General features: G+C 37.4%; 1 protein-coding gene across 1 annotated transcript in view; it reads right to left on the reverse strand.

Moving 5' to 3' along the window:
* Positions 1-3,913: 3,913 nt before the first annotated feature.
* LOC126195573 (ninein-like protein) overlaps positions 3,914-27,425 on the reverse strand; it is a 143,946-nt gene continuing 120,434 nt past the window's right edge. Inside the window, exons 17-21 of the mRNA XM_049934199.1 lie at positions 26,039-26,154; positions 23,749-23,892; positions 15,448-15,610; positions 14,987-15,087; positions 3,914-8,895 (exon numbers count right to left, since the gene is read on the reverse strand). Of these exons, the coding sequence (XP_049790156.1) occupies positions 8,758-8,895; positions 14,987-15,087; positions 15,448-15,610; positions 23,749-23,892; positions 26,039-26,154 (662 nt within the window). The 3' untranslated portion in view covers positions 3,914-8,757. The remainder of the gene's footprint in view (positions 8,896-14,986; positions 15,088-15,447; positions 15,611-23,748; positions 23,893-26,038; positions 26,155-27,425) is intronic.

Genomic DNA, 27,425 nt, shown 5'->3' on the forward strand with positions numbered 1-27,425 from the left:
CTATAGATTCGAGAGATTGTATGGGGAATTCAATGACAGTCTTTATATTTTTCAATTAAAGACATACCTGAGATTTCATTATATGAATACCTGGTGTCTGACAGCAGTGATCCCCTTCCTTTCCTTTCTTCCCCTCTCCACCTTCAATTTACACATCTGACATTTCATTAGTCACATTTCATACACAAAACTGTGTTCAGATACAGAAAATTTTTTCTACCAAATTTTTGCCTTTTGTTGCATTTAGTTCATTGTCCATAAGCTGGTACTAGTTGGACATCTTTCATTTTAAAATAACTAATAAAGACCTCCTTCCTGCATGAATACCATTTCCTCGTTGTTGAAGAAACATGTATCCCAGCAGCTGTGGCACTATTAATAGGTGTTGATATATTTTTTTCTTAAAAATTTAAATGTACACACAAGTGTGTTATAAACAGAAGGGCAATAACTTTATCACCTTTGTTCGTGTTATACTCCAGTTTGTTGTACTGTACCTTTTATTTCCTGTGGCTGCCTATGTAATTTTGCCAAAAATCTATACTAATGCAACATGCCATCTGCTGCTCAGGAATGCTCAACAACATTAGAGTTCCAAGTTAGGTCTAAGTCATAACATAATATATATTTAAATTACAGCTAAAAATATTTGTATAGGTGGACGTGTTAGTGTCGCTTGCTGTACACCAATTTTCTTCTTCTAAAATTTATTTTTGTTGCTATGACTTAGACCCAAATTCCAAACAGGTGATATTCAAGCATTGCTCTGCTGCAGATGGCATGCTGCATCAGTACATACGAGGAGCGTTTGTAAAGTCTGTGTAAAAATAAAAACTACTTACTTGTTTGGGGTAAACCTTTTTTTTATTTTTCGACATAGTCTCCTTTTAGACTTACACACTTCGTCCAATGCTGTTCTAATTTGTTGACCCTTTCTGAATAATAGTAATTGTCCAAGTCTGCAAAATAGCTATTAGTTGCTGCAATCACCTCCTTGCTTGAATAAAATCTTTGTCCCGCCAGCCATTTCTTCAAACTGGGGAACAAATAGCAGTTCGAGGGAGCCTACTCTGGAGAATAGGGGGGATGTGAAATGAGTTGGAATCCTATTTCAATTAATTTTGCGACCACAACTGCTGAGGTGTGTGCTGGTGCATTGTCTTGATGGAAAAGGACTTTTTTACGGTCCAATGGCCGGCGTTTTTCTTGCAGCTTGGTTTTCATATGGTCCAATAACGATGAATAATATTCACCTGTAATAGTTTTACCGTTTTCCAGATGGTCAATGAGGATTATCCCTTGCAAGTCCCAAAAGACAGTCGCCAAAACCTTTCCAGTTGAAGGAATGGTCCTCACCTTTTTTGGTGCAGATTCTCACTTGGTAACCCATTGTTTAGACTGTTGTTTGGTCTCAGGAGTATAGTAATGTATCCACGTTTCATCCACAGTGACGAAATGACGCTTAAAGTCCTGCGGATTTTTCCTGAACAGCTGCAAACCATCCTTGCAACACTTCACACGATTCCATTTTTGGTCAAGCTTGAGCAATTGCGGAACCCATCTTGCAGATAGCTTTCTTATGTCCAAATGTTTATGCAAAATATTATGTACCCATTCATTTGAGATGCCCACAGCACTAGCAATCTCATGCACCTTAACTTTTCTGTAATCCATCACCATATCATGGATTTTATCAATGATTTCTGCAGTCGTAACCTCCACAGGGCATCCAGAACTTTCAGCATCACTTGTGCCCATATGGCCACTCTGAAAATTTTGAAACCACTTATAAACTATTCTAATCGAAGGTGCATAGTCACCGTAATGTTTATCAAGCATCTCTTTAGTCTCCTGAGGTGTTCTGCCTTTCATGAAGTAATGTTTAATCACCACAAGAAATTCTTTTTCGTCCATTTTTTGACAATCACTCGACTTCCTTGATTCACACGAATGCCAAACACAGAGAAATAGACCAATATGACTGAAACTTGGTGTGCATTCTTTCCCAAGATGCTACCAACTAAACATGACCTTGATACGCGCAAGCGGTGCCATCTCTTGGGCTTTGCATGGAATTTTCAAATGCCCCTCGTACCTGTGGGTATAATGGATAGGCGCTAACAGGGAACACATAATATAAAATAAGGTATAGCAGATAGAGCATCATTTAAACAACAGTGATAAATTTCATGTTCAAGGGTTCTTATGCACATCTTATGTATATCAGTATTTCAGAAGAAATAAACAAACAACCACTGACTATGCCACAAATGTGATTATTAATGTATGCACAAAATCAAACAAAATTTGTGTTTGTGCAAGAAGACAGACTTTGTTAATCATATTTTCGCAAATTTGGAAACAGAGCTTTAAGTCCATGTCTCTTTCTTTTTATATTTTCTTCTACTTGTATGATTAATTCTATTCACCATTGCATCACACCTCCATTCAAGGAGATGAAAACTTAAAATGATGAAAAAGTACAAATGCATAATAATGTCTTTCTCTATCAGCCATTGCTTCTTGGTGTTAAGTGTGATTTTCATACTTGGTTACAATACTGTTAGATGCAGAAGGCACAAGTACAACTCACGAGTTCCGAGTTGTGTGTCCTCAGTCCACACCAAGAATTTTAGTTCAAGAAGTCAGATATAGTATCATTTCATAATTATAACTTTTGTTGTATTTTTGTGTGTCATATTCATGAAAAATATTCATCTCATAATAATTAAGTTAGCAAAGAAACAGTTTTTTTAAATTTCTCCTTGCTGTATGGAGACAGAATATAGATTGAAATTACAATGAAATGAACACCCTTAGCTGCTTACAGGCGTTGACATACTTCAACGGGGACAGATGAAAATGTGTGCTCCAATCGGGACCCGAACCCAGGATCTCCTGCTTACATGGCAGACGCTCTATCCATCTGAGCCACCGAGGACACAGAGGATAGCGCGACTGCAGGGATTTATCTCTGGCACGCCTCCCGCGAAACCCACATTCTCAACGTATTGTCCCGCACTACATTCCTTTCATCTGTCCCCGTTGACGTATGTCAACACCTGTAAGCAGCTAAGGGTGTTCATTTCATTGTAATTTCATTCTAACGAGCTGCATGGTCACCGATGGTATCTGTTCTTTCGGACATGTCTTAGTATATAGAATATAGATTCATTGGATAGATTCACCATGACTGCTCATACATTACTGGGAGCAGGCAGATAACAGAAGAAAAAGAAGGAAAAAATAACTCCAGTCAAAATATAGTGCTTTACCATCTTTAAATCACAAATGAAGTGCGCGTTTGATCTGCATAATTATGAGCACATTTAAGAATTCTCTGGCATTCCTCTTTTTTTACATTGTGATAAAAACTTGTTTCACATTCTTATAAATACCACCAATAGGCTTACAAGTACTGGAATGAATTTGTCAAGTGAACTTTCTGCTTCATTAAACTGGAGTGCCTGATTTCTTATTGATATGTTTTTGATAAAAATACAGTATTATGAATTCTAATTTGCTTCAAACTGTATGAGATGTATGTGTTAGAAAAATATGTAACATAATTATTGTGGCAAATGATAACTAAATTATCTCATTATTACCGTGGTTTTACTTTCTCTTTTTCATTATTTGAGTTTGGGAAACTTTAACTTAGGATGGATACAACAGGAGCTGGAACTGATCCACCCTATGAGCAGTCCAACATTTTATCACTCCTTGTTTGTTTACATTTATTCAGTACTACTCATCATTCTACTATGAACTCTATTATCACACAACTTGATACTTCGGACAAGGATGATGTATTACATTAATTTTTTATACATAAATATAACTGAAAGTTAACAACCAAGTTTCTTTATTTATGTTTAAAACACAAAGAGACATAAACAGCAGTTTTGCTTAAACTGTACACAAATACTGTAAAAAACAGCAAGGCACAAAAATCTTGTATCATGGTAACATTGAAACCATTTATATAAATTTCTTTTTCATCATTTTTACAAATCTGGAAAAATGATAAATGAACAGACATCCATAAAAAGCTCTTTGAAAATATGCATAAGTTCTGTTCTAATATTTCAAAATTCTCAAAATTTCAAGCACCAAAACACAGCATATACAACACAGCTCTCAACAAGAGTTTAAGTGTAACACACTATACTAATACACTAACAGTGACACAAATACTGTCTTGAAAACAACAACAGTATCGTAACTTCGTATCAAATCTGACAGATTGTGTGTGTTATTTGAAACTAAAAACTCAAGAGTTGCCATTAACAATGTGCAAGCACATTCATTGGTGAGTAATGATTTTAGAAAAATTTTATAAAAACATGCAAATAATTGCACACAATGGACGTTCAAGTTTGCCAGTTTGACAGTGACACATCTGACTAGTATTCACTACTTCAAAAAATATGTCTCTTATCAATACACTATATTATCTGTACACAAATGATAGTGTATTCATGGATATATTAACCTATCAACATTTTATAACGATTTTAATTACTGTACAATAATATTCAAACATCTTATTGCATAATAAAAGATATATGTAAACTACACTAATATTCTTATATGTAATTTGTACCTTTCTGTAAAAGACAGCAATAAGCTTTCAGTATAAAAAGGATTATTACATGAATCAAAAAACAAGATAGAAAATTATATATATTTTGGTATAGCAATATGCATAGGAATAGAGACCAACAGCACAAAATGCTCTTAGCCCACATAAACAGTACAAATAAATACTTGATGTCTTTTCATTATCTACAGAAAAATATGCTGTACAACAATATTATTAATTTAAAACAGAAAATTACAACAGAATCTTAGGTCACAACATTTGGTACATATTTTCCATTTCTTAAAAGTACTACAATGAAGCTTTGCAAAAAACAGCATCTAGTCACTAAAATGACTGCCTCAGTTTGAACAATGCTTCTAACACTATGGTGCAGGCTATATACTATTGAGAGAGCTTTCATTCCTTCTATTTAGACTATTATGAAAAATATTTGCTCCCTAAAAATCATAATCTACAACAACAAAGTCAAAGCATCCAAATAATAAGTAATTGCTAATGTGTTAGATTATACCTGCACTACAAGAGGTGTAAAAAGACAAACAGGAAAGGGAAACAGAAATATGTCATTACAGTGACTCACGATATATCACCTTTTCACATTACAAAATATCTCCCTACTTGTTGAGTTTTACATAGAACTCTTTCATGCAATGGTTAATTATCAGTTGCAATATGTATTTATAACCTTATACCTTAATGGAAAAAATAATTGGCTGAACATTATGTGGAAGTTATGACATTGCCGAGATTACTGATTGTCTGCTTAATTCTATTGAAAATAAACATTTATGAAAGTGGTATGCTGATAAGACAAGAGGGGCCAGATGATCTTCAATCTTTAAACGCTAAAATACAGTCATTCATCAGACAAGACAAATGTTCTAAAATAAATCATGGTTTACAAATAGTACGTAGTGTAAAGACTCAGATAAAAGAAACAGAGTTGTGGATGTGTGGTGTTTCTGCTTAGAATCAAAATTCTCCCCAGCACAAAGCAGCCCCAAACAAAGAAAATATGAAAACTTTATGATTTCACTAATCCTATGTAAATTAGCCTTGATTCACTGTTACACAGACAAGTGACCTATTTATTCCAATTAAACAGTCACCACAAGTGTCATTTATATATAGATTACCCTGAAACAAGTTTCTGTTTGGAAGCAATAAAAATTAAAAATTACACTCCCCATGCTATTTAAACTTGAACATCAGGAATGTACTATACATACAAGCATAATACATTATTGCACCCAATGGGATTGAACAAAGAGATATGAAGAGCATAAATACAGTTAAAACTGCACCAGGCAACTACAGAACAGAAATTAACATTGAATGCAAAATAAAAAGATGATAAAGCAATCAATGTGTGACAGAAGAATACTTCAGAAACTTTAGCATTGGGACAATGTACAACAAAATTTGAAAGTGGAGAAGCTGCCAGATCACAAATAGGTAAACAGTTGACATAAAAAAAGCGGCCAGTGACATTATGGTGAAGCTACCACTTTCTGAAAGAATATCTTTCTTCTGATTATAGAGAAGTTTTTGTTCCAAATGCAGATTGCTTTTTAAAATGAAGAAGAAGAAGAAAAAGAAGAAGAAGGTATTATGAACTGTTATGATCTGTGGTAACTGATGTTGAAATAATGTTTGTATGTTTTGCATCATGTGTGAACTTTTAGAAGCTTTGAAGATCAGTAAGAAAGGTTGCTAACAATTATATTACAGAAGCAATCAGTTAACTTTTATGGTACTCTAATTCTTAAAATTAGTTAGTTAATTAATTATAATTATTCAATTATTTTTATTCCTACTGGCATGAAGACTGGGGATTAATATGTTCAAAGATCATTCTCTACTTTTCATTTTTGTTTTTTCCCCTTTGCCCTCAATGAGTAAAGTAAACATGTTCTTAACAACTATCTAAATATTTCATTAACTGAAGACGGTGTTAGTCATTCTGAAAATCAAGACGAACAATGTTGTATGCAAATGTTAGGAGATCAGAAATAGTGGTATCAATAAATAGTATTCTCCCTGGTTTATATATATATAATACAAAAAAATGATCCACTGAAGAATGAAAAATTGTAACAGGTAAGAGAGACAACTAGAGACACATTGTAGTCTTCAAAATATGAAAGATCTGAGATGGGGTAAAATCCACAGAACACAAAAAAAGTTAAGATAAACTGCACAAGACTGATGGCTAAGTGGTGATGAGAACAACCTACTAGCCTCTTGGGACCTGCATATTAATAAGATGGAGGCATTTATAAACCTGTTAGCCGACTGGAAGGATAGCTTCTGAGCAACACTTCATGAGACAATGCACTATAATATCAATGACACAGTCATATTACTAGCTATCATCAAAGTTGTGTTGTAGTACACATACTTTAGGAGGGACTGAAGGAAGGAAGATTAGGTTGTAACATCCTGTCTCATAAAAGATGGAGCACATAAGCTCAGATTTCGGAGAGAGTACGAAATGAAACTTGCCATTCCCTTTCCATGGAGTCATCCTGGCATTCATCTAAGGCTATTTAGTGAAATGGCAAGAAGCCTAAAGCTGATGGCTGGGCAAAGATTTTAACAATCATCTTACCAAATATAAGACCACTGTCTCATACATCGAAGGATTCCTTCATATTGTGGATGCATCTCATTATATTGTCATTATGAAATTTCATTTCTTTGTGTGAAATATACTGAATTCTTTGTCATTGTTGTTATTATTAATTCATATGTGCCACAGATATTTCGGAAAGAGATTTCTGAAACTCATCTGTTGCAGTCAAATTTCTCACTTTTATCTGACAACGAATCATGCACTGTATTAAAAGGGCTACAGATGGTCAAAACTTGACAATGACCGAATGTGTAAAGGCATAATTGCTACAGCCCTCTATCTTCTCTACATTTATAAAATTAATTATGAATATCATTAAGGTACTGACAATTTCATTTTAATAGATAACCTTGTACTGAAATTTTTCTACATCCATCCTAAGTTATCCATAAATAAAAACTGCATCTAAATCCTCTCAATGCATACTATTGAGAACTCAATACATGATAATGCTCCTGAAACTCAAATAATCTTCATAGTCAGAAGAAGACTGATGCCTATGAGTAATTAGTAAATAAATAACAACTTTATTACCTATAATTACCAACTGAATATTTACTCTTGTGATAAACTGTGTCTCCAAAAATTAACACTAACATTCTATTAAAGCCTATCACATTTATTTGCATATATAATGAGCAATAAAGCACTTACCCATGAGCAAATATTGTGCTTATAATGCTAAACACGGATAATATGCAAAGGGATATGAGGGATGGTAGTTCCCAATAATGTATATACCAAATAGCTCCTGTTTGGAGAACAATCTGCACAAATTCCACACTATTCTACAAAAACTGTGATATGCTTAGGGAATATTTTAAGTGGAAATAGTACAACAATATGCAGAAAATAGTCTTTCCGCTAAAGTTTTAAACAGATTTACAATTATTCACTCTTGTGGGAACAAATAGTTTTGAAGTGTACATAAAATCTATGACACGGAAGTCATACTGATAGTTTGGACACAACGAATTACACAAATTACATTTTAAAATACAACAGTAACCAAAGTATGGCAAGTATTGCAACATTATTTATGAATTGCGTAGCAGTGTGTGAGGAGCTTAGTAGCAATCTTATGATTCAAATTTCCTCAAGTACACAAGCAGTTCATTAGCTACTAAGATACTGAATTACTTATCTAAAATACACTGCATCATACATAAGTGACAATACAATTATGTGGAAAAACAGAGAATACTGTGTGTTGAAAATTTGCAGTGTTTGCATTGTTTGGCAGCTAGAACACACTAATCAAAAGTTCTTGCAAGAAGAAAAACTGTCTAATAATAATTTATACAATGTGCTGAATCAGTTTTTTAGTTACTTGAATCAAAATGCACAGTCCAATTGGCTTCTTATTTGTCCTCTAATGCACTAGAAGTCTTTCCTTCTTAACTAATACTCTACAGTACATTCAAACAGCTCTTGGATCTACACTGTGCAAGACAGGGAGCATGTGAAAAACTGAATGTGAGAAGGCAGTACCAATTCACAACAGAAAAACAAGTAACTACACAGAGCTTGAGTCAGTGGTCATCTGTGCTAGTGAATGGCACCGTTGTTCTAGTCGCTGGACGCTCTGATGAAGATATGCATTTTCTACATATAAATCCTTGACAAGAAGGTCAGCCGATGCCAGCCGCCCAGTCTGTAAGGGGAGAGAGAAAAAAGAAAATGCACACTATAATTTGTCACTGTTTGAAAAATAAATAATCGCGGAATTAAATTGCTCATGGCCACTGTCAGTTTGGCCAAACATACACTCAAGAATTAGTCAATACCTACTCATTTACTCATTCATTCATCACATTCCACATGTACCATCAAAGAAAGACATCGTAGAAACTTAATCTGTGTGCCGTATTAACAATAAATTATCACTATTTTATTGCTATTCACACTTATGCCTTCTAAACTTAACTGAGTAAATTAGTAAGAAAGCCACTACTTTTTCACTGCTGTCCCCTCAGTTTTACTATATAGCTGCTGCTTATCTGATATTCACAGACTAATATTTAATAGTGATTCTTGAGTTTCTCCCGGCGTATTTGATAATCAAAATATCCACGGGTGTACTGCCGGTCTACAGTGTCCAACGGGCACAATATTTCAGCGATCATACATGTCGCCATCATCAGGTGAACTGACGGACTGAGCTCCTGTGAACGTGCCGGCACGGAGATCCGTACACTATGGCTGCTCAGGGGAAACTGGGTTCGGTCGCGGCGGCGGCCGATTTAAATACCCTCCGCCCGCAGTGCGCTCACTCCGCCATCCGTGTAATGGCTCTGTCCGCCGTGGTCGTCAAAACTATACATTTGCTCGATTTACTCTTGATTAACCCAATTGCTGGTTCCCAAGCCTTGCTAAGATTATAGCCACAGTCACGGTTTATGAGGTCATCATTGGTGCGAATTTCGATGGCCTCTCTAACAACGCTGTCCCAGTATCTCGACGTCTGTACCAGAATCCTCGTGCGTTCATACTCCATAGCGTGATTTTCCGACAAACAATGTTCAGCGACCGCCGACTTGCTCGGATACATCAGTCGAGTGTGTCTCTGGTGTTCACGGCATCGATCCTCGACAGTACGCATCCTCTGACCAATATACGACTTGCCACATTGACACGGAATCTGGTACACGCCGGCCTTCCTCAAACCGAGGTCATCTTTGGCGCTCCCCACCAGTGCACGAGTTTTATTCGGAGCACAAAACACAGTTCCGACCCGGTGTTTATTAAAAACGCGGGCGATTTTCCCCGAGAGTGCGCCTGTATATGGGATAAACGCAGTGCCTACCTCCTCCCTTGTGATTTCATCCATCTCCACAGGTTGTGCTGTAGTGGTTGGGCGGAGAGCACGTTGAATCTGCCACTCTGAGTACCCATTTTTTCGAAATACAGTTCTCAGATGTTCCAATTCCTGGGGTAGACTCTCTGCATCAGAGATAGTGCGCGCCCTATGTACTAGAGTTTTAAGTACCCCATTCCTCTGTGAAGAGTGGTGGCAGCTGTCTGCATGCAAATACAAATCAGTGTGCGTTGTCTTCCGATACACCCCATGACCTAGGGTGCCGTCAGGCCTTCTCTTGACCAAGACGTCAAGGATAGGTAGTTTACCCTCCGTTTCAGTCTCCATAGTTAATTTGATGTTGGGGTGTATGGAGTTTAGATGTGTAAGGAAGTCAAGGAGTTTATCCATACCATGTGGCCAGATGAAGAACGTGTCGTCCACGTAAAGGAAAAAGCAAGTAGGTTTCCATTCGGATGACGACAGGGCTTCCTCCTCGAAGTTCTCCAGGTACAAATTCGCTACCACCGGTGAGAGTGGGCTACCCATGGCGACTCCCTCCGTTTGTTCGTAGTATTCTCCATTAAAAAGAAAATACGTGGAAGTCAAGACATGCCTAAAAAGTCCAGTGGTCTTCTCGTCAAACTTCTGACTAATCAATTCTAGTGATTCTCGCAGGGGTACCCTCGTGAACAAGGAAACGACGTCAAAACTCACCATGATATCTGACTCACCCAATGTGAAGTTATCAAGGCGTTTAACAAAATCCACGGAATTACGGATGTGATGAGGGCATTTACCCACATAAGGACTTAATATTCCCGTCAGGTATTTGGCCAACAAATATGTAGGTGCCCGATGTTGCTGACAATGGGGCGTAATGGTACCCCCTCTTTGTGAACCTTCGGAAGTCCATATAGTCTAGGCGGTACCAGACCTTGGGGTAACAATTTCTTAGCGTCACCCTCCGGTAAATCTGCGTCCTTGAGAAGCGACCTCGTCTTGTTGTCCACCTTCTTTGTAGGGTCAACGCTGATCTTCCGGTAGGAATCGTCATTTAGCAGGCTCTGCATCTTATCAGTGTAGTCCTTATGGGAGATAACAACTGTAGCATTGCCTTTGTCAGCCGGTAAGAGAACAATTTCAGAGCGCTCCCTCAGATCACGAATGGCCGCCCTCTCTTTTCTAGTGATATTTGACTTCATCGGCTTGGATTTCGTCAACGCACGCCAAGTTTCACGACGTATTTCCTCAGCTGATTCAGGCGGAAGTCGAGCTGCAACCTGTTCAATTTCTGCGACCGGAGTGAACTTGGGGGTGGGAGCGAAGTTGAGACCTTTCTGCAAAACCGAGACCGCATCATCACTCAACACCATGCCACTCAAATTGATGACAGTCTTGCCCGGAACATGCAGAGATGGTTTGTCAAGGAGACGTGAGAACTTAGCTGTTTGACGTCCCGTTGCCTTCTTATGGGCGGAATCAGCTGCAACCCAGGTGACACCATCAATCTAATCCCAGGAAAAAGAAGTGAAATTACTAGCCAGTTGCAAATGTAGTTTGAGTAATTCCTGTGAGATAAACTCAAGGCTCCGGCGGGTGAATTGCACTCTCTCACGTACCAATGCGAGGCTGGCTCGTTTCTTAATTCTCTTAGCTGCTGCAGAATCGATGTGATGCATAACCTTAGCAAAATTTGGAACAACATTCTCGGAACGACATCTCTTTAGAAAGGCATGAGTACTTAGCAAACGACATCTACGGTGGCGCAACTTTTCAAATTTCTTCATGCTGTGGTACATCTCCTCCCCGTAAAGGTGTATGATGTAATTCTTGAGTTTCTCCCGGTCTACAGTGTCCAACGGGCACAATATTTCAGCGATCATACATGTCGCCATCATCAGGTGAACTGACGGACTGAGCTCCTGTGAACGTGCCGGCACGGAGATCCGTACACTATGGCTGCTCAGGGGGAACTGGGTTCGGTCGCGGCGGCTGATTTAAATACCCTTCACCCGCGGCGCGCTCACTCCGCCGTCCGCGCCCCACGCCATGGTCGCGCAGTGGAACAGATTGCGAAGGCGTCTGAGATGACGTCGGTGTGATGGCTCTGTCCGCCGTGGTCGTCACAACTATACATTTTCTCGATTTACTCTTGATTAATCCAATCGCTGGTTCCCAAGCCTTGCTAAGATTATAGCCACAGTCACGGTTTATGAGGTCATCATTGGTGCGAATTTCGATGGCCTCTCTAACAACGCTGTCCCAGTATCTCGACGTCTGTACCAGAATCCTCATGTGTTCATACTCCATAGCGTGATTTTCTGACAAACAATGTTCAGCGACCGCTGACTTGCTCGGATACATCAGTCGAGTGTGCCTCTGGTGAAATCATGAGGGACGAGGTAGGCACTGCGTTTATCCCATATACAGGCACACTCTCGGGGAAAATCGCCTGCATTTTGAAGAAACACTGGGTCTAAACTGTGTTTTGTCCTCCGAATAAAACTCGTGCACTGGTGGGGAGCGCCAAAGATGACCTCGGTTTGAGGAAGGCCGGCGTGTACCAGATTCCGTGTCAATGTGGCAAGTTGTATATTGGTCAGACAATGCGTACCGTCGAGGATCGATGCCGTGAACACCAGAGGCACACTCGACTGATGTATCCGAGCAAGTCAGCGGTCGCTGAACATTGTTTGTCAGAAAATCACGCTATGGAGTATGAACACACGAGGATCCTGGTACAGACGTCGAGATACTGGGACAGCATTGTTAGAGAGGCCATCGAAATTAGCACCAATGACGGCCTCATAAACCGTGACTGTGGCTATAATCTTAGCAAGGCTTGGGAACCAGCGATTGGGTTAATCAAGAGTAAATCGAGCAAATGTATAGTTGTGACGACCACGGCGGACAGAGCCATCACACTGATGTCATCTCAGACGCCGTCGCAATCTGTTCCACCGCGCGACCATGGCGCCGACGGCGGAGTGAGCGCGCCGCGGGCGGAGGGTATTTAAATCGGCCGCCGCCGCGACCGAACCCAGTTTCCCCTGAGCAGCGATAGTGTACAGATCTTCGTGCCGGCACGTTCACAGGAGCTCAGTCCGTCAGTTCACCTGATGATGGCGACATGTATGATCGCCGAAATATTGTGCCCGTTGGACTCTGTAGACCGGCAGTACACCCGTGGATATTTTGATTAATATTTAATAGATTTTACAATTGTATTCTTCAAAGAAAATATGTTTACATCCATAAATACTGAATCCTATTTATAGTACACTAGCATTTCCCCATGGCTTTGCCTATATATGCTGACAAAATTGTTGGCTTGCTGCAGTGGCCAGTCTCTTGAGTTGGTTGACACTTTGAAAAACTCAAATAAGAGACAAATTGCATTTCACACTTTTAAAGTATTCCAAGTCAACTAAATGCAGTAAAAGAATACCAACATGTCATGTCCAAACTCTTTTACATATCTCCCCTACCATCCCTACAGGTAGTACAGTTATCTTATTCAAACAGAATTTGTATGCAAATAATAAGTCAAGTATACACCAAATTTGGTAGAAATTGCTCCTTGAGTTATGCTCTTACAGTTCATCTCAGTACTCATCTATGAGGTTCTTACTGTCACAGTAATTCTCCAATGATATTTGTACCAAGTTGGATGGAAACGCTTCAGTCATTACAGAGAGAGGTAGATATGTTATTGTCTTTACGACCCCTGTCCCACACACTCATATCCTAGTTGGGGCACATTTATTGGGGCTGTCAGTAAACTAATATTAGTCACTATCGAATATTTTTACATATCACAGCTTCTCACCTGCACACTCATCCCCCCACAATAGGTTTGTACAAATAATGAGACATGTATATAAAAAGTTTGTTGAAATTGCTACACATGCTATGTCAGCCCCTTTTCTCCCCCACCCCTTTGGGAGAAAGGTTGTTCTTACAGCCTCAGAAACCTCCACAGCTGTGCACACGCAACAACTCACCAAAGTTTCTTTGTAATTGGATGAATGGTATAGGAGTGCATAGAAGAGAAACATTCACTTTTACATAGATAAGGATTATTACTTGTTATGCAACTTTATAACAAACATTGCTATCTTCCATGTGCATAACAGAAATTTTAAATCCTGAATCTAGATATTCAGACATTTCCCGAAAGAGTGGGTAATGAGGTGCGTTTCTATTTGCCTTTTGAATTGGTAGGGATATCCAATTTTTTGCTTTATGTTAGACAGGAGCTTGCTGAATATCTTATCACCAGAGTATGCAACTATGCTCTGAACCTTGGAGACAGAAGTAATGTACACATTAATTTTTTTTTTTTTTTTTTTTTTTTTTTTTTTTTTTTTTTTTTGCATCTTGTATTACAACGACTGAAACTGACTTTTATCAGCAATAAAATCTGCAAAGCAGTAAATATATTGGAAAGTGATGTTATCTTTATAATGACGAAGAAAACTGCCACGCCAAAATTTTTCTGCATGAAAATGAAGCTGTGCATTAAATGAAAATTCTCCAACATTCCTTTAAGAAACACTATAATGTAAACTATCGTTAAATATCCGGTGCAAGCAATGTTCAGTCTCAAGCAATTGCATTTCACACAACAGTTAGAGGCCATATATCCTCCACATGTGCATTTGCATTTTATTCGTTCTCCTACAATTTTTTCGTAAGTAATCATCATCATAGAAGAAGAAAATGAAATAACATATTTAAATTGGGTATTATTTTGTAGGATGACAAATGAAAACATTAGCAAGCCAAAACTGCCTGTTAACTTGTCAAATCTAAAAACTATAGTGTTTAAAATTTATTTTATTTTCACTTCTTCATTTTCCGTCATGTTATAGTAAGAAACATTCTATTCTGAAAAGCCTACTTGATGTTGCTAAAAAGGATAGAATTCAAATTTTCCATTTACCTGATCCTTGCAAACAGAAGTCTGCTGCAACAACCGTTCCTGCGTAGAGTGAAGAAGTGACTGTAGCTCTGCTATCTCTTCCTTATGCTGCTGCCATGTTTCTGTCAGTTGAAAAAAAAAACCACACACACTTTTGATAACAAACGGACTACACGTTAGACACTTTTACATAAACATAGATCATTGATCTTAGAAATGGAAGGCCTATAAAATTGATGGAGCTGATATTTGTGGTCAATATTGACAAGTAGAAGGCAGCAGTGCAGTTCCCAATTTGGATGAAATATCTGTGTGTGTGTGTGTGTGTGTGTGTGTGTGTGTGTGTGTGTGTGTGTGTGTGAGAGAGAGAGAGAGAGAGAGAGAGAGAGAGAGAGAGAGAGAGAGAGAGTGAGTGAGAGAGAGAGGGCAACATTAATGAATGCACGCTGACTTAGGATTTTAACTATTAAAAAAGTACTTACGCTGAAGCATAAGATCTGCATGTTGCTGATACTGACGTATTTTCTGTTGCAACTCATGGCAGTAATGCTCTTGCTGACGCAGACGTTCACTCAATGCTTGAAGCATACATGCATCCGGCTGAGACCTCCAATTGCTCCTCTTACCTCCTGTCTGATGTACCTGCTACAATAAAACATCAGTTTATTCACTGAATTAATTCTGCAAACAAAATTTCCTGAAATATCTGACAGCTCATTTTTACTGAACAATTCTTCAATAAACAAATACATAACATTTTAGAATAAAAAACCATATAATTGTCACATCTATGCGACTGTGTCATATTTTATTTTAACTCCTTCATCAAGACACTGTTACTGTTACAGCTCCATATGTCTATTCAATTTTACAGTAGTTGTAGAGATGACATATTTTTACTCTTTAGTGAAATCCATGCTGCAGATTACGTTTGTGAGAAGTTAAAAGCTGTGTGCACGATCAAAACAGAAACCTGTATTTCTGTTGCCATTGGATGGAGAGGGAGGGAGATAGGGGGAGAGGGAGGAAGGAAATGGGAGAGGGAGGGTGGAGATGAAGGAGGTGGAAGGGGAAGGGGAAGGGGAAGGGAGAGGGAAATGGAGATGGAGGGATGGAGGGGAGATGGAAAGAGGGAGAGGAAGAGAGATTATGAGAAGTGTTGAAATTGTTAAAAGCAAAATGGAAGAAAAAATAAAGCGAAATTATTGATAGAAGGGCATCTCAGAGTAGCACTTACACTCAAAATTCACAATTATTTTTTAATATATTCCAGTCTCCGTCTCCCACGACTGTTTTTTGGCCTTTACTTCTCCCTCTAAAGTCATAATACGTGTCCTAACATCCATCTCCTCCTTCCAGTCACTGTTTTCCACATACACCTTTCCATGACCATTCTGAAGAGAATCATCTGATTTCTTATGTAAATTTGATTTTTAATATCCTTCTGTAATGTTACATCTCAAACATTTTGATTGTCTTCTTTTCTAACTTTCCCAAGGTTCATGACTCATTTCCATACATGCTGTTTTTCAGACATTCTTAGGAATTTCCTCCTGAAATTAAAGCGAATTGTCGATATTAGAAAACTCATTTTAGCGAGGAATTCCTTCTTTCCCTTTACCATCTTGCTTTTTATATTGTCTTTGCTTCTTCCGTGATGCGCTGTTTTTAGCTTTTAAGGCAGCTGAATTCCTTCCGTTCATCTATTTAGTTGCCCCCAATTTTTATTTTAAATTTTATGCTAATCTCATTTCTGCTACTCCTCTTTACTTTCGTCTTTCTTCAGTTTACTCTCAATCTACAGTCTTTCATCATTCATTCAAAGGTCCTATATTTCTTCATCATTATCACTGAGGGCAGAAATATCATCAGGTAATCTTATCACTGACGTATTTCCACCCTGAATTTTGATTCAATTTCTGAATCTTTCTTTTATAATTTATATAAAAAACAGCTACCAGCCACATGTATGGTTTAAAAAGGTTTATTATCTTCAGACCATGACCGGTTTCGGATTTTCCTTTACAAATCCATCTTCAGATGGTAGATTACAAGCATTCTTAGTTGGACCTATTTTTGCTTGTGTTATTCGTTTGCTGCACTGGGAAAGAAAAGTAGTATTTTGTTGTCATATCGGTAATGGTATTTTTACGAAAGATTTACTTCTTTTACAAGATCTAATTGCTCATGAGATGGTTTTTATAAACATTAGTAAACTTGCAGGTCAGTGTACTTATGAGCTGTGTAGTTCTGCCTGATGAAATATTCGTGCGTTTATGTTTTCGAACGCAAGCTTCATACACTTTTCAATATGCACTATGTGAGTGCTATTCCAGTCAATGGGCGTCACTTTCAACCTCATCATTTTAATTACACATGCAGGTCCAACTAAGAATGCTTGTAATCTGCCATCTGAAGATGGATTTGTAAAGGAAAATCCGAAACCGGTCATGGTCTGAAGATAATAAACCTTTTTAAACCATACATGTGGCTGGTAGCTGTTTTTTATATAAATTATAAACCTTAAGTACAACAGCCACGTTTCTCAACATGTCGTCTTTCGACAAAATAGCGTCTTTCTTTTATTTTCTTTCGCTGAACGGATTGAACCCCTGCCTTAGATCTTTCTATCCTGATCTTCCGTTCCTGGTGTTCCATTCCTATTGTTCGCTCTAGATTTTTGTTCATGTTGTCTGCTACCATCTTTCCCCGTAGCTTACCCCTACTTTTCTCAGATATTTGAACACCTTGCACTGCACACATGTCAGGTATACAAACGTTATGAACCAGTGTTAATTTTTCTGAATGATTCTATTATCAAGAGCAACATCAAAACTGCCTCTGGTGCTTTTACCGTTTCTAATATCTAATTGCTCGCCATCTAACACATCTTTAATTTTCTTTTTCATTCTTCCGCTTATTGTACTTATCACCAATAATATATACACACATATATATATATATATATATAAAATATGTGCATCAAATCAGTGGTCTTGCCGAATGGGATACACCGGTTCCCGCCAAATCTTTGAAGTCAACCAACATCGGGCATGACCTGTACTTGGATGAGTGAGCATCCGGGTCCGTCACATGCCTTTGGCAGTTTTCCCTTTAACTTTCCGACAAAAGGGAAGGAGGGATGGTGGCATAAAGTTCCTGATCACCAATCTTTGTGGCAATGTCCTGCATTAAATTCCGAACCACTCCAGTGTCTACTGGAGTGAGGGCACGTGACACTGTTGACGCCGATGCGTCCTTCAGATGGGGCGTTAAGGGGACCACACCCTGCCTACTAACCCATGTTAATTTAGACAAGTATTTGACCCATTTCTGAAAAAACTATTTGATGCAGGACCTTTAATATTTTTACTGTATGTTACATGATGCTAATAGTCAACTGTACTAAAATCTACTTTATCCATTTTATAGAAATTTTAAGAAATACTTTTTTAAATTTATTAACAAAAAATATAAAGTTTTTTCTGCAGAAAATATTTTTTTGTGAACATCCTAATGGGGGAATATTAATGAATGTAGTCACAGAGGTGGCTTTTTATGTTATGCAGAGTCTCTGAAAATTTCATTCATTTATCTATGATAGTTTCTGATATGGGGCATATGTACTGAAAATTTTAGTTTGCGGGAAACTGACTTTAAAGAAAAAGCTTTTGAAATTTGTTACTTACAGTTAATTAAAACTGTCCTGCTGCATATGATGGCCCTTCGTTGGCCTCTGGCAGGTCTTCCAGCTTCTTTTTCACTTTCCTGGATGTTTGTCTTACTTTTTTGGCAATTTCAGATGCAGACCTTTCTGCATCTATCCTCATTTTATTGCAATGTTGCAGCCCAGTGATCATATTTTCACAAGATTAATTCCCAGCTTTTTCAGTACCCAACACTTTCCAATATTACCACAATTGAATGTAAAAACAGTATCATGAACTCCTAGTTTCATTGTATGCATGCCTATAAATACAGTTTTAGGAAGGCAGTTCCAAATTATGCTGTTGAAACATTAATTTGGGTTCTGTGTCTCCCCATGCAGACATTTCCTTAGAAGGTCAGGATGATCCAAGTCTCTGAAAATAGGTTTAATTGCTGTAATAACAGCAGCAGGAAGAGAACGCGGGTGAGAATAAGATTCTCCAGTTGCCTGAGCCCTATTGTATTTGCACTACGAATTTTCTCCTGATGGACACAATCCATGACATGGCTTATCATCAGTAGAGGACTTATGGAAGAATATGGCCCAAACACCTCTCATCATTGCCTCCAGATTTTCATTATTTCTCCTAATTGCCTGGCCATAGTATACCTGCAAGTTTCCAATCACACTTGAACAAAACTAACCGCGTGTTTGAAAGTGTGTTGTTTACAAACAGCAGAAACAAAATAATACAGACCGTTGCATTCCAAGGATAGCCAACACACTCGGGAGTAAAAAAAAAAGGGTCCCTAACGTGCAATGTAGGGGTTATAAAGATCTAAAATATATGCAGAAAAGTGGGTGACAGAAAAGTGGGCGTGGCACATAAACACACGTGGTAGGAAAATGTTCTTTAAATGCTCAAAAACATTTTCAGCAAAATCCGTTTCAGAGTACTTAAATAAAACCTTAATCTATCGAAATATGATGAAAACCAAAACTCAATTTTTTTCGACCTGAACTATGGTGTGGTCCCCTTAAAAGTAAATAAGAAAGCTACAGTCGACAAAAGTGACATTAGCAATTTACTCTACATATGCCCCATGTCTGCTAGCCATTCTGGTTTACTTACATTTACAAGCAATGCTGTACAACATTTCCTGAAGTGTGTGTTATTACCAACTAATAAAATGTAGGAACTAGCTAGACAGAGAGGAAGGAGGTGGCAAAACATAAAAATCTAAGAGAAAATTATCAAAGCTGAAATATGCACTAGGCGCAATATCAATCTGCTCATTAAGCACTTTATCAGGCAGATTTTTCTTACGTTTGCACATCTCCAATGCCTCCAGGAGACTGAGCGTGCACCAACTTGGTGCACTGTGGAGAATGTTCATACTATACTCTATGGCATCTAACTTATGTCCACCCTCAGAAAAAATGTAAGTGAATTGTGGACACATTCAGTGGTCACAAATGCCCTCTAAATCTCACATCAAAAGACCTGATGGTCTGGCCTACATAGTAATGGTCACATGACCACAATCAATTTTATACACTCCCAACCTTGAAAACTTGCTTTTATTTCCTATATTATGTTTCCTTCTCTATCATAGCATATTATTTACTTAGAATCCACAGCTGATGTTGGACCTTCTGAAGCACTTATCAATTTGTTGTGATGCTTTACCAAGAAATGAGACAGATGCAGCGCTACATTAGCAATATTTTTACTTTCATTAGCTAACTGTGACAAAATCCTTCTCTGTTCAATTGAGAAAATACATGACAAACTGAATACCTTAAAAAAATAGCAGTAGCTAACAGGTACAATGAAAAAGGTATGATGTGTGCTTGTAATAAAATTAAGAAAGAAGAACAGAGAGGAATTTCATTGCAGTCAGCAAATGATAGGTCAGAAGTGTCCCAATGGCTCTTCATCGTATAGTCTCACAACAAATTGTGAATATATATGTAATAACATGTACTGTATGGAATGCCATTATATATATATATATACATACATATATATATATATATATATATATATATATATATATATATATATATATATATATATATGACATATAACAATATGATAATTCTCCCCCAACTAGTGGTCTTGAGGCATATATAGAGTAAGTTATTACAGTGACTTTTTTTTACTACAGATTTCTTATTTAATTTTAACTCTCATAATGTATGCACCTTTTACGGTTATAACATGACTACTGTCTATGTATTTTAGTTTAATATATTCTTATTTTCTCTTTTTGCCACTTGGTGGTCTATACATTTTATGTAAGCCTTGAGTTGCCACAGTTTGTAAATTTTTATATTTTACTAGGGGTTAATCATCTTTACACATTACTAGAGTGTGTTTTAGCTCCATTTATACAGCTGTTCTGATTTACGGAGTACATACATACTGAACTTTTGACTGATCTTTAGTTGGGCACATTTTGTATGCTCATACCAGATATTTTTTGGAGCCATAATCTACAGTTTTCGAGTTATATCTGTAGCTTTTATCAATGGATCATATGTGTGACAACAGTGTTGATTATGTCTGGCGACAATTGTTTTCTATTTATTTGTGTAAAACTGTGAGCTATTTGGGTGATTGCAGCATGTGCATTCATGTTCTGCTCTACTGTATTTATTAGTGAGCTTCAGTTTTTTTGTTTTGATTACCAATTGCACAGTGCGACAGAACTGTGTAATATTGCAACTTAGTTACACTTACTTTAAATAAAGGTCCCTTCCTCATTACATTTTATTTTTATATATGATATTAAGCACAATTACTTGTGCTTTTATATCTAGTTGCACTAACCCCCACTGGAAAATTCTTTTACACTTAGTAAAAAACAATAAACTATACCATTGATATATGTAATGACACAATATGTTTAGTATACTGCATCTGCTCAGGTATGGGAATGTTTCCATGTTGCTTAAATTGATTTCCAATTCTGCATTTATGTAGTTTGGATATATTTGTCCGTCAAGCTCTCCCTCTGTATGTACAATTTTAAGCATGCTGATGATCATTATCAATTGAAATTAATAACCTGATTGGTAAATCTTGTGGTCCATGACTAGCATTATACTAAGATAAATAATTCCTGGATTACTGGGAAACTCTACTGTGAAACTGTCACAAAGAGTGACTCCCTAAACACCCTGTGTAGACGTATCTCTTGGAAAAATTCCTATAGTCCATGATCAAAATAATATCTCATGCCAACCCTAAACGGGCAGATACATAATTTGACTGATGAAAAAAATAGTTTCAAATCATTTATGGGACACTATTGGCATTTCTTTCTACAGTGTGAAAAGATGACTTGCAAAAGCTGGGACACTCACGGCATATTCCGGTCTACTGTGATCTTCTTTTCGCTTCAATTAAAATGTCTGGCACTGTACGTGATGATACACATGTAATTCCTGCTACTTTCTTCAGAGGGTGGCCTTTGGTACCCCCTTCTGCCCCTGTATCATATCAGCTCTAAACTTCATGTTACAGACATTGAATGAGACAGGCACTGTACTATGCCACAGTTACTTATACCCTGAACACTAGCCAGTACACTATGTCAGTTGCCCTAAACCACCTCATTTGAGACCACTGGCAGCTTCCATTATTAATACGTCAGGGTAGTAATGTTTTATCTGGTGAGCTTATTAACTGCAAGAAATTTTTATATATAGTTTGCAGATTGCACTCTCTTCTTTTCCTTTTTTATCTGGGAACATTTTGGGGTGAATTACCACATTCCCATTCTAAAAACTATATAACTGCTAGAAGTACTTCCTGTTGAAAATTTTGGGGTGAAATACCACATTCCCATTCTAAAAACTATGTAACCGCTAGAAGTACTTCCTGTTGATTCAGTACGAGTACACAATTTGTAATGGAAAAGATTTGATAGACTGGGAGATTGGAAAAATAAACTGACAGAAGAAGAGAATATGCATTAGCAACAAGACCCGTAAGTGAAAACCTATTATCTACAGTCTGCAATAGGTAAATTCTAGAACTAAACACAAAATAAACAGACAGCACAAGTAGATTGGAAAAAGGTCAAGCTTCAAAAAATGGTGTAATACACTAAGCATGAAATTGAAATGAACACACAGTGACACAGAAAAGGTACACTTACAGAACAACAGCAAAAATAGATTTAGAAATATTATATCTGTATATGTCTGTGTCTGTATATGTGCGGATGGATGTGTGTGTGTGCGCGCGAGTGTATACCTGTCCTTTTTCCCCCCTAAGGTAAGTCTTTCCGCTCCCGGGATTGGAATGACTCCTTACCCTCTCCCTTAAAACCCACATCCTCTCGTCTTTCCCTCTCCTTCCCTCTTTTCTGATGAAGCAACCATGGGTTGCGAAAGCTTGAATATTTGTGTGTGTGTTTGTGTGTTTTTTATTTTATTGTGTCTATCAACATACCAGCGCTTTCTTGTACGGTAAGTTACAGCATCTTTGTTTTTTATATATATTTTTCCTATGTGGAATGTTACCAAACAAGAAAGTGATGGTATGTTGATAGACACAATAAAAAACACAAACACACACACAAATTTCAAGCTTTCGCAACCCAAGGTATTTTTCCCACGTGGAATGTTTCCCTCTATTATATATATTACTGGTAAAAAGGACAATTTTGAAAGGTACAGTGGAGACAGACTGTTGTACTGCACATGAGAAAAACCATACAATGGCTACATAGTTTTGATGCATTACAACAAACAGGGAAAAGGCACAAAAATGAGAGAACAGTATATCATTACACTGTTGAGGGAACTGTTTAACTCTAAAGCCTAGGGAGAAGGTAAATGCTTCACGTTGTTGAGATAACAAACATATTTGGAAAAAAAGAAAAAAAAAAACAATAATTTAAAGAGTAAATTCGAAGTGCTGTTGAAGACCAAACTAAAAAATAGCAGAAGATACACAGAAAGAAACTGATGATGTCCACATGAGTTACAAGAAATTAAAAATGTTCTTATATGGAACAGATCGTTCTTAAGATATTGTTGACAGCTAAGGATGTAGAGGCAGATAGTCACATCATAACTACTGTTTATAAATTAATTAAGCAATTCACAGAACACTAACCTCACTGGATGAAGTATCTCTGTGCTGTTGGGAATACTGATGATCACACTCGACTGCACCTTTTAATTTCTGTGTATGAGGAGTGGTTGATTCTGCAGAAGATGAACCGGTTTCTGGTGTTGCACAACCATTTATAGTTGGGATCTGTACACAACATAATTTTGCTGAGGTGAATAATATTTTGACTCCTGATATTGAATTGTAACTCAGAATGGTGAAACAAAATATATAATACATACAATTCACCAGTTTTTGCACTGGTCATTGTGTAATTTTTACTTGGTCTTCAACAGTTTAAATGTTAGAACTAAATACAGAACAAAAATACAGTCTAACAACACAAGTAAAAAAAAATCAGGATGCATTAAACTAAAAAGAAAAAAAATGAAATTAATACAAAGTGTCATAGAAAATGTAATTCCTATGTACCAACAGTAGATGGAGGAAGGTACATCATACTTCACATTTATGGAAATACCAGATTTGGAAACAAGTAATGATATGTCTTTTTTTCACTTATTTCTGTCAGTCCTGCTCCAAATGTTCTTATTTCAATAAACTGAAGGTAGGTGTCTTTTCAGATTTTCTTTTCCAGTTTTTTGTTTAACTGGAAGCAGGCATCAGGTTGTATGGTACCTGTAGTGTTTGGGAAGTATGTAACTTTTATTGAAGTAGAGAAAAAGTGCTATAACATCTGAGTAGTTATTTTCCAGGCCTAAACACACAATGAGCCAAAACATTATAATCACTGCCCACTCTGAGACTTAATGCTACCTAGTGGGATTGGTGGAACGTGATGTGGTAAGGATAGTAATCAGTGAAGCAGAGACAAATGGAAAATGATTCTAGTGATGATATGGGCCACAAATGGGGAAATACATTGATGTAAGTGACTTTGGCAAAGGGCAGATTGTTATGACATGGCACCTGGGGACAAGAATCTCAGAAATGGCCAATGCTGGTTAGCAGTTGATGGGCTGCTGTTGTGAGAATCTATGGGAAGTTGCTGAAGGAAGGTAAACCACGAGACGCTGACAAGGGGTTGAACGTCCAAGCCTCATCATGGAAGGTGGTGGTACAAGGCTTGCCTGCTCTGTAAAGCAGAATAGGCATATACAATGACAGAGTACAATACTGACTCCAGACACAACTGTTTCAGAGAACTACATTTAATGTACATTTTTGAGCGTGGAGGTCCACAGCAGACGATCCCTACATGTTCTCATGCCTGACTCAATGACTCATCAAATACTATTGCGGTGTGCATAGAATCATCAAGATTGAATCGTGGATCAATGGAAACATGTTGCCTGGTCAGATGAATCACATTTCTTGTTACACCAAGTCGATGGTCATGCTCGGATACAACACCATCTAGGCTACGAGTGCCAGGCATGGAGGCCAGTATCACGCTACTGAGGACATTCACACTGACTTTCATGGGGCCAGCTGGTAGTAATCGAAGGCACCACGACAGCTGTGGACTATGTGATTATTATTGCAGACCATCTACATCCCTTTATGACTGATGTCTTCCACAAAGCTGACAGTATCTTCCAGCAGGATAAGTGCCTGAGTCACAAAGCCAGTATCATGCTAAAGTGGTTTGAAGAGCATGATAGTGAACTCCCATTGATGTCTTGGCCACCAAATTCACCTGATCTGTACATGATGGAACACATCTGGGATGCTATTGGACTCCAGTTCCGTGTACACAAATCAGCAGCCCATAATTCAGTAGCATGACCTGCATGTAGACACCTAGTGCCACGTACCTCTGAGAGCCTACCACGGACTTGTCAAATCCACACCATGCGAAATGCTGGATGGACCAACATGGTATTAGCCAGGTAGTCAAAACGATTCGGTCTATCAGTGTATCTGTCTGTAAAATTTGTGGCTGCATTATTATCAGTGAAAATTGTTTCATTCTTAGTTGCATTATTACACGAAAATTTTAATGCAAGATGTATGTAGACATGAACTCTTTCCACTGTCATTCAAAATGTTCTACATACAATACCTACCTCTTCTCAGGAGCTGTTTCAGAACAATATATCCCTTTGTAGATTAAGAAACCAGTATTATTATCATCATCATCATCATCATCATCATCATCATCATATTATTATTATTATTATTATTTGAAACAAAAATAATGACTCAGATATTAGTCATTTATTGACATAAAATAGGTACTGGCACTAAGATAAATATCTGTTTGTACTGATAGTAATTTTGTGCTAGTGAATACTAATTTTCAAACCAAAATTAGAATTATGAGATTTACCTTCAGTTTTTGACTTGCTCTTCTTCCACCATCAAGCTCAACAACGAATGTCCTATCACTTTCCCAACTGCAATTCTCAAGATCAGCTACTTGCACAGCAACATCTAGTCTTCTTCCTGAATGATAGAATACGTTTGTGATTGAAAGTATGGAAAACAGAGAAGTTATAGTTATTGAACTATTGAAAAAATAATTATTAGATGTAATTTGTAACCACTAGCACATACAAAACATACATGAAAAATCTGAGTCTGGCATTTCAATTATTGTAATACTTGTGATATGTATTTTCAACTTCCCCTGAAATTGCTCACAATAAGTGAAATAAAAAAGGGCCAAACATGAGCAGAAAAAAAGCATTCACAAAACATAAGTGGGGAAAAAAACAGTTTTACGTGAAAAGCTGGAAATCTACAGAAGACTACTTAAAAAATAGACGGAAGATGTAGATTGAGCGAAAAAAATGAAATGTATTAGGAAAATAAAACTGATAATAATAGTATATGTATGCACAGGCATAATGAGCAAATACATTGTATCTCTGAGATATTATTATCTCTTAAGAATTAGCAAGAGCTTGCTGAAATACAATACCTCTGAATTTTTTATGTGAAAACCTTAAAGCTTTTAAAATAAAACAAATATTATTAACATTCTACATCTTTATTCTTCACGTCTACACATCTGCAGCTCTCTTGGGCTAGAGGGCTCCAAATTGTAGCATGTAACATGGCTGTGTGGAACTAATCTATGTCAGTGCATGAGAAAGTGCGTGCTGTGATCAACTTTCAAATTAAAAGAGTTCGTCCACACATGGAGCACCCTTACTTCAGCATGACAATCCCAGACCATACACAAGTACGACGACATCTGCAACAAGCTGACTGCCATTGATCATTCTCCATAGAGTCCTGACTTGGCACCATCTTATTTTCATTTGTTTCCAAACCTTAAAGAACACCTTCAAGAACTTCACTTTGATAGTGATGAAGTGGTGCAAGCAGAGGTGAGGCTGTGGCTCCATCAACAAAGTCAAGCACTCTACAGTGACAGTATCAACAAACTGGTCTCTCGTTAGGAGAAATTTGTTCATTGCTAGGTTTACTATGTTGAGAACTAAATACGTAGACCTGAAAGACGTTAACAACATTTGTTTTATCTAAAAAGCTTTGCAGGTTTTCACATACAAAATATCAGAGGCATTACTTTTTAGCATGCCCTCATAAATGCAAGTATGTGTGAATGATGAATTCTGATACTCCATTATGATTATCTAGTAACCTTGTTTATTATCTACATTGAAACAAGGGAACATTATATTCACCGAAGAAAAAGAAAGAGAAAATATAGTAACAGCATAATATGTCTAAACAGGCATAATTGGCAA

Source organism: Schistocerca nitens, chromosome 7 (genome assembly GCF_023898315.1).
Source record: "Schistocerca nitens isolate TAMUIC-IGC-003100 chromosome 7, iqSchNite1.1, whole genome shotgun sequence".
Taxonomy (NCBI): domain Eukaryota; kingdom Metazoa; phylum Arthropoda; class Insecta; order Orthoptera; family Acrididae; genus Schistocerca; species Schistocerca nitens.